Genomic DNA, 16,665 nt, shown 5'->3' on the forward strand with positions numbered 1-16,665 from the left:
TATACATATACTATGTGGTTTATATATGCATATATATAAACATATACATTTTGATTTGATAAAAAAAATATCATATAAATGTTGAATCCCATAAAAGTAATAAAAGTTCACTTACTTTCCTTCTTTATAAAATTTAGATAAAGATGCAGAAAATAAATGTTGAAATTTTTATTTACTTTCCTGGAGATTAATATTATTTAACAATTTCAATAAAAATTATTGAATTTGATTAAAAAAAAAATATTAATGGTTGGCCTCATAAATCAATATGTTTTTGAAGAGCAAGTAGATTTTATATAACCTTGAATTTTTTTACATTGTTTATCTATACATACATATATACATTCATATATATATAATTTTTTCTGCATCTTTTTATTAAATCAATTCGTACATATCGTTAAATATAGATATCCAAAATTATATAAATTAAAAACCATATATATGTGTGTGTATATAAAAAACATACATATATATACAGACATATATATATATAATACGTATAGATATTGTGTGTACGTGTGTGTATGATGTACGTACGTGTATTAAAGGGTCCCTTTCAAAAGTTTTTATAGCTATGTATGATAAGAATATCAGAGGGTATAATTGCACTATTTTATGTTATTATAGTATATTATATAAGTTTATTATTAAAGATAGCACAGTGTTTAACTATTTTTTTTTGTTTTTTCAATGCAGAATACTGCAGCTGTCTATTTTAATTTGTTCGTTGTACATTATCTTGTTATTTGAAGCCAATTTAATTATTATTATCTTCTACTAGTTTAATATTAAACATTTAATTTAATTTTAAGTATATTGTAATGATTATTTGTTTATCCTTGCAAGATCTTGCCAGTAAAGTCTTGTAATGATCTTTCTTGTATGCTCAAAATATCAATGCACAAAGTGTAATGGAATTTATAAAACTATTAGAAATATTCATTTAATTCTTATCAAAATTAATATTCTATTAATATAAAATATTATTCTGTGTGTAGTCATTATTTGATAATATTCTATACATTTCCATCAATTTTAAATATTTTTATTTTAACTCTTCAAATATCATATCAGAAAAAAAAAATATATATATATAAGAATACTTACCAAGCAAATATTAATTTTTGTAATTAGTGTTTCAGGAAATTTGTATGCCATTTAACAAGTTATGGAAGTGAACAAGTCACTTGGAGGAAATAAAATGTGATATTCATTATTTTTTAATACACCTTATTAAATGTAATGTTATTAATAAAGTTTCTAATACAATAAACTATTTAAAGAATTTTAAGGTTTTTTTTTTATAGAGTTGTGTAGATACATACATACATATATATATACACACACATACACACACTCTACGTATGTGTGTGTGTGTGTGTGTGTATATATATATATATGATTTGAAGAGGAAATAATACTTGAAATTGCTATTACATAGATCATACAATAGAATTTTGCATGATTACAATTTTTGAAAATTTTTAATGAAAGTGACTTGTTCATGTTACAAAAAGAAGTAAAATATTATATTAGTACTTGTATTTTAATAGTAATAAAAAAAATTATTATTGAATTAACTCAGAAATGGTACACTACTGAAATCAATTTAATATTATCGATTAACAGTGAATTCTATCAGTCAATTAATACGTTTGATTTGCAATTTTCTATATAGAGACTATGTATAAAATAACAATAGATACAATTCAATTTATTGTTTACATATTTTTTCATCATTCAATGCCATTTCAGAGTTGCAGTAACGATATTTACACACTTTTGTTCTTCTTATATTGTAAATATTAATAAAAAGAGCAATATGTGTAAATGCAATAGTATAGAAAGTATTTTTTACATACAAACGTATTGTAAAACTATTAAGTAAATTTTACGTAGTCATTACCGATTAAATATTATTATATCTCTATATATGTATAAATTTAATCTTTATTATATATAAAAAAAAAGAAACGAAAAACAAAATTATATTACATAAAAACATTTTTTTCAATCCTCATAAAGTATCGATTTCGAACCCTATAATCTATCATATCGATCTTTAAGTAAATCGAATAATTATATTTATAATATTAATTACATCATATTAATAAATAAAGAATAACAAGATAAATATTATTTATTTATAAGTAAAAGGAATTTTCTTTTATAAAGAATTATTCTATTAGATTTATGATATAACATGAATTTTTATTTACAAAAATTACAATAAATTATAACAACTGAAATAGGTTAGAATTTGATAAAATACAGTAGTATAGTAAGTGACATTATGTTTTTTTATTTATAACATACGTTTCGTTTTTTTTTCTTATATCTGCACAATCTATATATTATTCACTTTTGTGCTTATTATGTCATTCTGGAATAAAAAGTGTTTTTCAATGGTACAGAAAATATGTTCTACACTTAACGATAATCTTAAATATACATATATATAAACAAAATAATACTTCAATTATGTGAAATTCATATAAATACTATAATAAATGAGATTCAAAAGTTATTATAGTTTACAGAATTATACATATTGTGCTCTACAAATTATGGATTAAAATTTCCATAGGTGTATCTATACGATGTATATTCTATTTGCATATTATAAACATACAATAAGTCGTAACATGCATTCAACATATACTTTTTACACATAATATTTATATATAATAAATTTGTATTATCATTTCTACTAAACTTTATGTAATAATAATTGAATTGTTAATTTATATTATACATGTAATTATGACAATGTCTTTTAACAAGTTGGACTTAATATAAGTACTCTATTTTTACATTAACGAAAACAAATTTTACAATATTCAAACTATCTTTGTCTAATTAAATAATCGTAAATGTCTAATTAATAATCTAATTAAATAATCGTAATGCTTATCTTTTAGATAATTTTATAAAATAAAATTGTCTTTAATATTGATAATGAATAATCGTGAACCTATATTATGTATTTTAATAAAAAGTATTAATATGATGGAACAATATATTTTAGAAAGTTATACTTAGCTAAGAAAACATCTAATTTGTGAAGATTACATAAGATTATGTATATATGTTTTTTTTTTTTTAATATTTCAATTCACAATATTATATATGGCCCACAAAGTAAATGCTAATTTTATCTAATATATGCTATGGCATTTAAATAATAGAATTAATCCTTTGCACATTTTTGTCTTTACTATGCATACATTTGGTTTTTTTTTTTATATTAATACATTGCCGAAATTTGATTTATTACTACTTATAAATGAGATGATCAATGACTAATTATAAGAAGACAAATATTAGTGTAAAGGGTTAATTTTTCATCTCAATTCTTATTAATTTTCATAGAAAAAATTTCATGTTAAATATATAACAAAAAAGAAATAAGTTCTTTTTTATGTAAATAAAAAAAAACATAAATAACTAAATAAGACTTACTGTTTTCTCTTGTCACAGTCAGTAGTTTTTTGTATTATTAGTTTATTACGTTGTCTAGTTACTTTGGTTATAGGACGACCAGCAGCAGCAATTTGTTTCAATCCCTGCTGTGGAATCCTTGCTGGACTTGCCGTACGTGGTACTGTTGGACCTTTGAGCAAAGCTTCAACATCTGCCAATCGTTTTCTTAAAGTTCGATTCTCTCTTTTATATTTGGCTAATTCAGAATCCTTATCTAATCTTTCATGTCCTGAGCTACTTGTTTCCTCCGCGATATGCCTAAACATTAAATGTAATTTTTCTTCATGTTCTCTTTGCATCAATACAATTCTCCTTTCGGCTTCTAATTTTGTCTGTTTTAAAGCATTAGTTAAAGTTTGTATACGCCATTCCTGAGCTTCTACATGAGTTTCAAGTTCAGCATTTTGGACTTCCAAATTTTTTGAACTTTCTTTCAGATCAATCACCTTAAGAAAATATTTATAAAACAACGTTCTCATTTCACCATCGGAAAGTTTTGCCAATCGTTCCATCAACATACGTTCCCCCTTTTCACGCTGAGATTGATTTTCATCGAAACCTTTTCGTCCACAGATCATTTCATTTTTATGCTCTATCATGGCATCGATCGCTTCGATTGTTTCTCCACATTCTAGCAATTGTCGTTCTTCGACTGTACTTAATGTTTTTTCTTTTTGAAATTTTTCATCCAGATCACATTTCTCATCAACTAGACAATCTCTCGTACGTCTTAAATTTCGAATTTCATGACGAAGTGCTTCCTTCTCATCTGTATCTGCTGTTCTCTCTAAATCCATTGACTTTTCTTTTAAAACATGATCAAGATGAGATATTCTAGCACTTACGTCTTGTAAATTTTTCTTCTTCTCCGAACAATCAGCTTTTAATTTAGTATTATTTTTTTCATCTTCACTCTCTGATTGCATTTCTTTTAACTTGGACGCCGTTAGATTATATTTCTCTTCCAATTCACGAATCTTTTTCTGATCTTCTGCCAATTCTTCTTCTAACGCTTTTTTTCGTTCCTCCTCCTTTTTCAATTGCTTTTTCAATTTTTCCATTTGTTTTTTAGATGTATTCAATGAACTTTCAAGCTCCAAAACTTTCTTAGCAGAATCGCCAGCAATTTGTTTTATCATTTCAATGTCCATTAATCTTTTTTCATAATGTATCGCCATATTTTTATATAACTCAATTTCCTTTTTATGGGCTGATTTTTCTTCTGAATCTTTATATATTGATGCATTTTCTGCTTGTGCTAATTGAGATCTAGTATTGTAATATTCTTCCTCTAGTTTACTCCATTTTCTTTGAAATCTATATTTTGCACTTGCTCTAGCATCAGAATTTTTTATCATATCTGCAATAAAGCGTTCTTTGATCTTTATAGTCGTTTGCAATTCTTCGATACGTTTATGAGCTCCATCTAAATCTGACTGAATTTTTCTGACCTGCGTTTGCTTAGCTTCATTATTTAATGTTAATGATTTTAATTCTTTGATTGGTTCTGGCACATCTGTAGTTTTAAGAGCATCTATTAATAAATCTGGAGAGTTATCGTTTTGAACAGTAAGATTTTCATTACCAAGTGTTACAGATTCGTAATTGTCAAAAATATTAGTATCAGTAAATTGAGTAGCTTTTTTATTAAGCATATGATTTTGATATGGTTTAAAATTATCATTAAAAGCTAATACTTCATTACACATCTCGGAACCTGGAAGCATAGAATTTCGCCTGGAATTTGGATTTCTAGCAGGAATCGGTTTCGCCAAAGAAACGTAATTATTATTCGTATTTATGGATTTTATCATAGTTGGAATGATTTCTATGTTTGTTTCTCTAAATACATCTTTCTTGGATTCAACAATTGTATCTGTATCCATTTTTAATTTATTCATACATTCATCGAGCTTCTCTAAAAAGTCTGGACTTTCTGAGCTTACATCGCTATGATCATCCTCATCCTCATCATCTTCTTCAGGCTCTGATATATCACTATCAGTGACTGATGAACTATTCGAATTATTTTTCATTTCTGCTCTATTTATAGATTCGTCTGTTTTCTCATCTGTTTCTGTTACCTCTTCAATTCTTTCTAAAGATTTTCTTGTATTTTCAGGAAAACCATGCAAACTAGCTGCATCATCATTAGTAATACATTCTTCATATTCCTGTTTCATACAAAGCCATTGCTCAATTTGATCTTGTTCTGTATGTGGTAAGATATTACTTGTCATAAGTTTATTGAATAATCCTTCCGCATTAGAAACTAACTTAGACCATTGCATTGCTGCAAATTGTAACCTGAAAAGATCGGCACTTGAACTGCGTTCTCCTGATGTAGCAGAAGTCATTGTATCATGTGTTTCATCTCCAGTTTGTTCACTTTCTTCTTCATCTAAATCTTGTTGTTCTTGATTACGATGTTGAAATTGTGGCATCACAGTGATATATGGAGCATAATACTGATGGTTATCTAAGATAGCTTGTTGATGAATCCAAGGTCCGTAATGCATCATTTTGACAAATTTTACATATATTTCAATCGAATAAAATGATCATATGTGTAGTTGCAATGTACAATAATATAAGAAATAATAATTCGTCTTAATGTCGTATTACTTATTGAGGTACTTATATTAAAATGTTAACGATTGAATTCAATAAGTAACTTTTTTTCGAACGGTTACATATTTTTTCCTCGCTCCAAAAGAATTTATATATGCACAAAAATACATTTAATTTGTATTCAACTTTCCCAGCATTCTGTAATATAAACAAAGAAAGAAAGAAAGTAAATTTATAAGAGAGAGTTATCATACTTTTCTATTATGTTAAATAATAAAAAACAAAAAGGTACTCGCAGAATGATTATTACCGTTTTTGTCAAAAATATTAGCACAATTAAAAAAACTAAGTGTAAGTTAACTTACCTGTAAATTTCTAACCTATTAACTTAATCCAAAGTTTGAATATATGATAGGCACGAATAAATTTATTATTCTTATATACGTTCCATAAATTAAAATTTATACAGAATGGTTATATTAATTTATATTTTGTAAAATATTTTAACGTAGTTACAGCTACTTATCGATAATAGTAAATTTTCTAACGCACAGCAGTGGCAGGTGCTAGCTGTCATTTCATGTAAGTTGCTGCCATCTTGATAGATTTTTCTTGTTGATTAGTCGTTTGATTAGATATTTGAAAAATAATATTATTTTTCAAAAATAATTATTCTTTTTAAAAATTTGATTTTTATTATCCCTTTTCGATGTTAAATGCATTCGAAACTGAAGTATTCGAAAGACAAAAAATGTCGCAGGATAAAGTAGAAAAAGAACTAACTTATCGCCAGCGATAAATTCGTATTTGTTTAATAAACTAATATATATATATATATATATATATATATATATATAATTTTTTACTTTATAATATATACATTTTGAATTAGAATTGATAAAATTTTTAAAAGTTTATTTATATTATTAAATTCTCTTTGGTTTCGAATATTACTGTTTTGTATTTTGGATTTCAAAAGGTCAAAGTATATATACATATACATATATATATATATATAATAAGGAAATGGATCATAATATTAATCGAAATAGTATATTAGAAGATGTCTACGAAGAGATATAGGTTTATTGATTTTACAATTTCATAATAAAAAAATAACCTGTAAATATTATACAAAGTGCATTCTATTTATGTGATTTCAATTTATTTTAATCACGTTCACGTAAAAATCTCGAAAAATAATAATAAATTTATTATTTCAAACAATAATGTCGGATAACGAAGCAGACGATAAATCTGACATAGAAAATATTAATGATCCATCTTTGGAGGAGCTTCGAAGACCTTTACTTGAACTAACTACTGAAGGTAAAACAGTAATAATTTTTTCATTTAAATTTAAAAAAAAAGAAAATTCGAAAAAGAATAATCTCGTATAATAATAGTAATAGTTGTAGTAATAATAATAATAATAAAACTATAGAAAAGTGAGATATATATTAAAAAAAAAATAAAAATAACATCCTTTAACAGATGATATCCTTGAAGCTAAGGCATTAAAGGAACAATTAGAAAAAGAAATAATGGAACAATCATCGGCAATAACCAGATTGAATAAACAATTAGATTGTTGCAAACATGTTTTGAATCCATCCTCAATTTCACTTAAAAATCAAAATACGAGCATTAATCTGAAAAATGATTTATACAGATTTGCTGGAATTCATTGTGTCAAATCTGACATGGCAATTGTAATAGAATTCTCAGCAGGAGATAAAGTGACGAATAATTCTTTATTTTCCATAGAAATTTTACAAATTGATGATCAGTATAAGTTAGGAAAATGGGTGATGCCTTTGTCGATCGATTTGAATGATATTCTTTCAAAATATCCATTGGATAATCCGAAGAATTTGAAACCATTTCTAAAATGTTGCAAACATTACATCGATTGTTATATTTATCGTCGAAAACAATATTATGATTTAAAGGTTATGTATAATCGAAACCTTTTTTTCAATTTATTTAGTCGATAATTATGAAAGTAAGAATCAATAGTTCTCATTGAAGGTGCTTTAATATACGAATGTAACATATATATCTTTGTGTTTAGAAATTTCTCGGAGATGTAATAAACTGTTCCGTAGACACTAATCTTGGATACACCCGAATTCATTTGCACATGTCGGAATTACAATCGATTGATCTTAATGAAAAATATAATGTTACTCTATTTATGGCTTATAAATTTAACGAAACGTTTCCATATATAATAAGCACTGAGCAACGAGAGGATCAGCCTTTATCAAAAGAAATTATTCAAAAGTTTAATAAATATTTTAAACCATTAAAAAAGTTCAACTTAAGAGATGCACTTGACAAAATGATTAACAATAATCGCCATTTTTATTGGATGAAAATATTTAAGGATCCTGATAACGAAAATATGCTATCGACGGTATATACACACACATACATATATACAGTATTATATATTTATTTGTTTATTTTATTTTATATTATAGATTTTTGAGAATATTTTTATTACGTTAAAGCAGAATTAAACACACACACGCGCGCGCGCGCGCGCGTTTAGTTATTTACTTAGTTGAAATTAAAACCAAAATCGTATATTATTTAAATTATTATTAATATTGTTATTATTGTTATTATTTATTTACTTTTTTTTTTTTATAACTATTGGATATATAGTCTCAACAAGATGAAGAGACTACATCGAGAAAAATGGAAAGAGATAATCAAAAGGAGAAAAAGAAAATAAATTTGGAAAGCGATTTCGAAAACGATCTAACTGATTTGGAAAACGAAAATAATGTTAAATGTTCGTCGAATTCGGAGGAGTATGAAGAACAATCGAAATCGAATGATAAAAAAAATAAAAATATCGAAGAAAACTTAAATCCAATTATGACGCTCAAAAACATTGTGAAAAAGAAAAGAAACAAAAATACGAAGGAAAAGAATAAAAAGATAGTCGCGATGAAAACGACACAAAAGCCGGATGAAAATGTAAAAAAAGTAGAAACAATTTTAGACTTTGCTAAACTCAATCTTTTGGATAATGCGGAAAAGAAATTTGTTGATAGAAAAAGTACGTCTAAAAGATCTGCCAAATGTATCGAGGATGACGAGAAAATTGAAAGCAGACCAAAACGTCAATCGACCTCGAAACAAGCGAAATTACTTGCGAAAGAATTAAATAGCAATTTAAATATTACTGAAAAGAACGACAAAGCGGGAAAAAATATTTCGGTCGGAAAGAGCAAATTGAGAAAACTTTTTAATAAACGATCTGAGAAAACTGTCGCAGATACGCCAACAGAGTACGAGAAAAATCTTGATGAAAAAGATTCAAGCAGATCTTCGTCAATAACATGTTCGGATGGACATTCGTCTAAAGATAGTATTGAAAAAATTAATAAAAGTAAAACGACCGATGTTAAGGACAAAAAAGCTTCGTACAATGTAAACAAATCTGATGGAAAAACGAGTCTTTCTATGAGGTCAATAACAGAATCGATTGAGCCGACAGTATATATAAAATCGCCGAAGGTAACAACGGAAACTAATCTTAATAAAATGTTAAGTAGCACACCAATTTCAAACAACGTACAAAGAAAATTGAATATTACACATTATTCAGAGATTAGTGAGATCGTATCCTTGCCAACGAATATGAAACCACCAACGAAAGAAAATTTGACAAATGTTTCGAAAGAAGATGATAATAATTCTTCCTCGAATACCGATCATATTGATAACGCAGATAAAGAATTTAATGAAGTCCAAACAAGAGAATTATTGGAAGACATTGAACTAGCACATAAGCTATTAAAGAAGAAAGATGGGAAAACACATAGTACTCGTATGAAAAAAAATAAACGAAAAAGTGTTAAAAAAACGAATAGGAAAAAAGAATAAGAAAATTATTGCGTGACCATTTGATCTTTTTTTTATGCGATTATTTAATGAAATCGAATTAATTTATGATGTTTATTTTTATTAACATAATTGTGTTTAATATAGATATATATTTATGTATGTACGTATATGTTTTAAATACCTCATGAGTTTGTTAAAATTGGAGCTCTAGGATTGCTTCTTCGTCTAAAACGCTTCAAAAAATCAAAAAATTTTTTTCTCCGTATTACTTGATTTTGAGTAATTGAACTATTCTTTGTAGCTAAATCGAGAAAAACTTGATCCATTGACGATTGATTTACAGTAAAATCTGTTAACCATGGGTGCCTTCGTCTTAATTGTTCTAATACGTCGAATACATCGCTGTGTGAAATATCACTATCTAACTCATACTGGATAATTCCCTAAAAAATAATAAAAAAAGAAGAAACCATAATTTTCAATTTGAGAATTTAAAGACTGTATTTTATAATTATAATTAATTACTATATTTTATAAAACAAATAAATTTTTAATTGTTTACCATATAAAAATCTTTTAATTTAATTCCAGGAAATGCCTCGTTCAAAATATTGTTAATTGTTATTATATGTTGATCCTGAAATGCGGGCATTACACTAATGCTTAGAATGAAATTATTATCATGTTTTCTTTTCAAATTTTCGCAGGAATCAATTGTTACAAATCGTCCTTTCATTAAAATTCCAACACGAATGCACATTGCTTCAGCTTCTTGTATACTAAACGTATTTATTTATTTATTTATTTATTTATTTATTTACGTTTACTTTATTTTACTATTGATCTTTTTTTGTTGAATAATAAGTAAAAATTTAAATACCTGTGCGTGATAATTAACATTGATCTTCCCATCTCTCGTACCTGATATAATATGTCACATATAGCTTCTCTACTAATTACGTCAACTCCCAAGGACGGTTCATCCAGCAGTATCAATGGCAAATCACCAATTAAACTCTGAAGAACAGAAATTTTTCTTTGTAGACCCCAGGAACAAATATTAACTTTCACATTTTCAAATTCCAAAAGATCTGTAAATTAATTTCGTTTCGATGATAATTTTAATTTGTGTGTATGTTTGTGTGTGAATATCATACATGTGAATGAAATTAAAGACATACAAAAAACATAAGAAAAACATACAATATTGACAAAACGCTGATATATGTACACACACAGCAAGGGAAATAATTATTCGTATAATAAAAATGTAATTTCATATTTATACTATAGAGTAATTAAGAGTACTTAACTCCTCCTTATAAATATCATATAGCACGTTTTACGCTTTGAAAATATAAGTAAATTTTATAATTTGTTATTTTTTATAATATTTAAAACTTTGCGCTTGGTGATAGACCCTATACCCTATATCGTTGATAATATTGCGATTAATATTCGTCAGTAAAAAAAATCTTTCGATAACTCCTGTCAATACTGTATTATCGATATATTACTTTGTTAATGAAATAAATTATACATACTATAATAAATATAAAATTAAATAATATACATATATATATATATAAAATTATAATTTAGTATACGTATATTAAAAAATTGACTAGAAATTGTATTACCTAATAAATCTATCCATTTATTGACTTCATCGATTAGGTTTTCAGGAGGTATACCACGAAGAGCTGCATATAATATCAAATGTTGTCTTCCTGTCATGAAATCATTTAAACCACTGATTTGCGGACAATATCCTATCATACCTATGAACTTGAAAATGATTTTTTTATATCATTAAAATCTCAACAATAGGATAAATATCGTTAATGTATAAGCATAGGCAAAAAATAAACAATTTTTTTTCGTATATCAATATTCGATTTGAGATTAGAATTCAGATCTATTCTCACCATTTCTGAATTCTTTGAAAATTCATATTGATATATAACCGCTGTACCAGCAGATATTCTTGTTTGTCCAATTAACATCTCAAAAATTGTTGACTTTCCAGAACCATTGAGTCCCAAAATACCAAAACAATCTCGTTGATATACCTAAAAGAATATTTTTATGCTTTTTTATCAGTTTAAATTATTTAAATCTTTTCTAATACTTACATTAAAATTGACATTTTGAATAAATTTAGTTTTGTCCTGTTTTGTCGTCAAATTTTCAGTTGTTAACACAACATGTTTAGGAAGACGTTTATTTTCTTTGTAAACTGAAAGTATTACACACACACACACACACACACACACACACGCACACACACACACACGCTTATGTATATAAATATTTTTAAATCAATATCATATTATGTTAACAATTAAAAACATAGTTACATTTCATGTGTTCTTCTACTTGTTTCTTTTCATTAATTACAGTTAAGTCCATTCTATTATTATCGTTTTCGTATGATGGGGTAGATCTGTACCACTTTAAACGATTCTTTTTTTCAAAAATTTGTAATATCAAGTGTAAAGCGATTGTTATCGATAACATGGTCAATAAATCGTCGAATACTGAATGAAAAAAATCTTGACCAGATTGTCTACTTAATATGGTATTTAATGGTTTAAAACATATTTCTTCACCACAATTTTCTAAAAACATCCAATAAACATTACCATATTTTGATTGGACTTTGTAAAAATAATTATAATATTTCATTACATACGACAACATGGATCTTCGATACCAATTTCAGTGTCGCAAGTATTTTTAATTTCACACTTTTTGTTGTATAAACTCAATATAAGATAATTACTCAGAGCACATGATAGATTGTAAGATGGAATAATATGCAACAATAATTCGAATAAATATCGTCCATAGTGATCTAATGTATGAAAGATTATGGGACATATAACAGATCCATTTAATAATAATACTATAATAAAAATGAATGAATTATTAAGAAATATAATATAAATTATTTTGAATAATGTAAATAATAGTGATCACTTACACACAAAAATGTTTATTAATATTATAACTGAATAAACATTTTGTTGTTTTTTTGTTAATAATTGTACACAATAGTTGAGCGGAATCGCGCAGGCACCGTAGAAAAGAAAAATATAAAGTATTCGAACTGAAATATGTTATTAAATTGAAATGTTTAAACGAAAATTAAAGAAATTATATTAATAAAATATAATATAAAATAAATTATATTACCAACGTCAGTGACTAGAAAAATTTCCTTGGTATATATAACAAGAAAGAATGCTGCAAAAATTAATATTGTGATTGTATATATCAAAAGATCTATGACATAGATAGGTATCCAATACATCAAAGTCGATACGCCTATTGTATTGATTTGCAACATTTTTGATAACGAATTTAATTCTTTTATTCCTAAGTCGATCGTAGGTAAAAGAAGGAATAGAGTTCCAATAACTGCAGCGTTCTGCCAGTTTCTTATGTTTTGAGAATGCACGAATTGATGTTGCCACTAAATAAAATTTATTACTATGTAGCCTATTATCAGGAGTTAAAACAATCTTTTTTAGATCATTGTTTAATCATTGTTAAATCAAATGTTTGTGGAAGATATTATTTCTGATATTATTATAAAGTATTACTTATCTCTGAACATTAAACTTAATATGTTTTTTTTTTTTATAAACAATTTAACTGTTATTTTTTGAAAAAGTACAATTAAATCTCGTTGCTTACTTTCGTTGGGTGGATCAAAGGATGACTCTTTAATTCAATATTGCATTGATTAGAACCACAATAATGACGTAGTATCGCATTGTTTAATAAATTTAACGCAACAGGTCCACTATGTACGAAAGTTGAGGAATACATAAGATCGATAGATCCATCGGGTAGTATATCGACGGACATCAAACAATGATCTCTAAACTTTTAAATAATGATACTTTTTTTTTTACATCATGATATTAATATTTAAATGATAGAAAATAATTGTAATTCAGTACTAACTTCTATAGAGTGAAGATTCGGATCAGTCATGATCTTTGATGCTGGAATGGTTTTCAACAGGTGATATGTTCCTTTTTTTTTATATGAAAGAGTAGTTTTGTAAAGAATAACAAGAAAGTCGTTAGCGAGTGTGCTGTTGGCTGCATAGAATAATATCTTAAAACTATTATTGTCATAATCCTCCAAATTCATCGTTTTTACCCTACTCATCCAACAAAAAATTAATTTATAGAAATACTGTTTGTTTTATCATTTTGATTATTTAATAAATTAATTACGTTGTATCGAAAATCGTATTATCAGTAAGCTCATTGATCATCGTAGCTACTATTAACGTGATTATAGCCAAACTTATCTATATATGAATAATCAAAATTAAAACCTTTTAATCATATTAAAATAATAAAGACATGTAAAACTTACAGAAAATAGATACAATTTCCAAGATGATATAACGTGTAAAAATTTCTTATAAAACATAGCAAAAATTTGTTGATACCATAGTACCGTTCCTGAAAGTCGATCCCAAGATTTGGCTAAAAATTAAAACGTGATCTCATCGTATAAATATTACATAAATTCCTACAAATATTTTACCATTTCGTAAAATGTTTCGTCTTCTTTGTTGAATAATGAGTTCATATTTTTTACTAGGATATTCTACACCACGTTTTTTGAACTGACTTGCAAGACTTACTCTAAAAATGATACGTTTAAAGTGTGTAATCTATGTTTTTTCTTCGTTATATTTTTTCTTTTTTTTTTTAAATATATTTCAACACACCTTAGAAACTGACCCTCGATACTAGCAGCAGTGAGAGTAAGAGAAACTATACCCAGTCTTTGCTTGTTATTTTCAAGATATTGTAATAATTTCGTAAACCTACTGTTTCTTGGTATATCAAATTTAATTACCAAACCTGTTACACCACGCAAAATGATTTCTTCGGAAGAAAATTCTTGTATTTCCGTATGTAAAAGATGTAGATTATAATTTTCATGTACCACTAAACTTAAAATGTATCCAATTCCTATAAAAATACGATCATTCGATAAAATCTCTTTTGATGATATCAATTTGAAAAAATATTTTCGGAAAGATAATAAATAAAATAGTCTATATACCATATCGTCGATTTAAGTACATTCTTGAACCATAACACTCGATCATTCCATTTGTAATAATTGCTATCCTATCGGCTAAAATATCTGTTGCTTCCATAGAATTAGTTGCCATTATTATCGTTTTCGTTCTTTTGATGACCTACAGTTATCACTATCACATAATATAAGTGAAAGTTAATCTGTATATAGGATTTGCTTACCAATAGCAAATCCAAAATTAGTTTTCTGTCTTCTGAATCAATTCCATGAGCTGGCTCATCCAATATTAGTATCTTAAATAATATTAAAACACTGATATCAATTAATGTACTTAATATTTTAGAAATTAATCATTCATTTCTTTTTTCTGGATACTTGAGACTCTCCAATTAAGGCCATTCCCAGACAAACACGTCTTTGCATGCCATTAGATAAATATTTTAATTTTTTATTCTTCTCAGATTCTAATCTAAGCTTATGTAATAATTCCAACGCATTGGCATAAGCGTCTTTATATGTCATTCCTTTCATCTATTCAGAATTAATTAAAACATTAATACTTAGAAAGAAAATGTGATTAATACAAATATATATAAGATATATTTACCATTCCAAACATGTAGAGATGCTCTATAGTTGTCATGTAATTGACTAAAATATTCTCTTGAGGACAGTAACCAAAAAAATTTGTGATATTTATATCCTTATTGAAATCTTTTCCTTTCACATAAATACCACCATCCGTAAGACTATATATTCCTATATGTATTAGAATATATACTCCGTAGAATCAAAATTTTTGCTAAATATTTATTAGCTACATATTTATAAACTATTACCTGTTATAAGTTTTAATAAAGTGCTCTTTCCAGAATCATTGTTTCCAAGTATTATACTGAATTCATTTTGATAAAAGTCAATGGTAATTTCATTTAGAATTGTAAAACATTTGATAAATGTACTGAATTTTTTAGTGGCACATCGTACTAAGATTGATGACTATTTTAATACAATAAAACATTAGTCATGACAAGAAGCTTTTAGAAATATTTTTATATTATATTCTTTTTATATTGTATTCTTTATAAGTACTTTTACGAAGGATGGCATTCTTTCCACAGCTGACCAATTTGTGGAACCTCGTAATTTATACTTGTAGTATATATTTCTTGATGATAAATTTTTCTAATGTTACAAAGTTAAATATTAAAATAATAATGAGTAAACAAATAATGTTACGACGTTTCAGATAATACATGTAATTTGCTCTACCTTACATAAAAAGTACCATGGTTTAGCACTCCAATATTGATCAGGATTAATGTTATCTAGATATATTGTAAGAGATAACCAGAAAATAATATGAAAAATCCAAAATATTAAGATTGTATTAATAGATATTTTCTCTTTTATATAAATAATTTCAAATTCATTGTTTGTTGTCTCAGAGATCTTCTTTGTCGATATTCGGGCTGACAAATCAAGGTACGACTGGGTTTCATAGATAATTGCAAATTCTTTTAATGAATTTAATAAATATTCATCTGATATAGAAGAATAAATAAAATTAGCAATTTCTTGAAGCTTTAATACGTATTATAATTTCATTTATAATGAAATACTCTTTCTATTATTATATCATTACCTATTTCTGCTCCAGATGCG

General features: G+C 26.1%; 2 protein-coding genes across 2 annotated transcripts; one reads left to right on the forward strand and one right to left on the reverse strand.

Moving 5' to 3' along the window:
• Nucleotides 1–2,913: 2,913 nt before the first annotated feature.
• LOC122633668 (kinesin-like protein costa) lies at nucleotides 2,914–6,791 on the reverse strand. The gene is made up of 2 exons (XM_043821837.1): nucleotides 6,423–6,791; nucleotides 2,914–6,255 (listed from the first exon to the last, which is right to left on the reverse strand). Exon 2 carries the CDS (start codon nucleotides 6,006–6,008, stop codon nucleotides 3,462–3,464), a length of 2,547 nt encoding a protein of 848 aa, XP_043677772.1. The 5' UTR covers nucleotides 6,009–6,255; nucleotides 6,423–6,791; the 3' UTR covers nucleotides 2,914–3,461.
• Nucleotides 6,792–7,201: 410 nt separating this feature from the next.
• Nucleotides 7,202–9,945, forward strand: LOC122633669 (the record flags this gene model as incomplete). Its single annotated transcript, XM_043821838.1, has 4 exons — nucleotides 7,202–7,386; nucleotides 7,552–8,009; nucleotides 8,132–8,476; nucleotides 8,731–9,945. Coding segments are annotated over exons 1-4 (2,118 nt in total), but the record flags the coding sequence as incomplete, so codon positions are not given.
• Between the last annotated feature and the right edge of the window lie 6,720 nt (nucleotides 9,946–16,665).

The sequence above is a fragment of the Vespula pensylvanica genome, chromosome 13, assembly GCF_014466175.1.
Source record: "Vespula pensylvanica isolate Volc-1 chromosome 13, ASM1446617v1, whole genome shotgun sequence".
NCBI lineage: Eukaryota > Metazoa > Arthropoda > Insecta > Hymenoptera > Vespidae > Vespula > Vespula pensylvanica.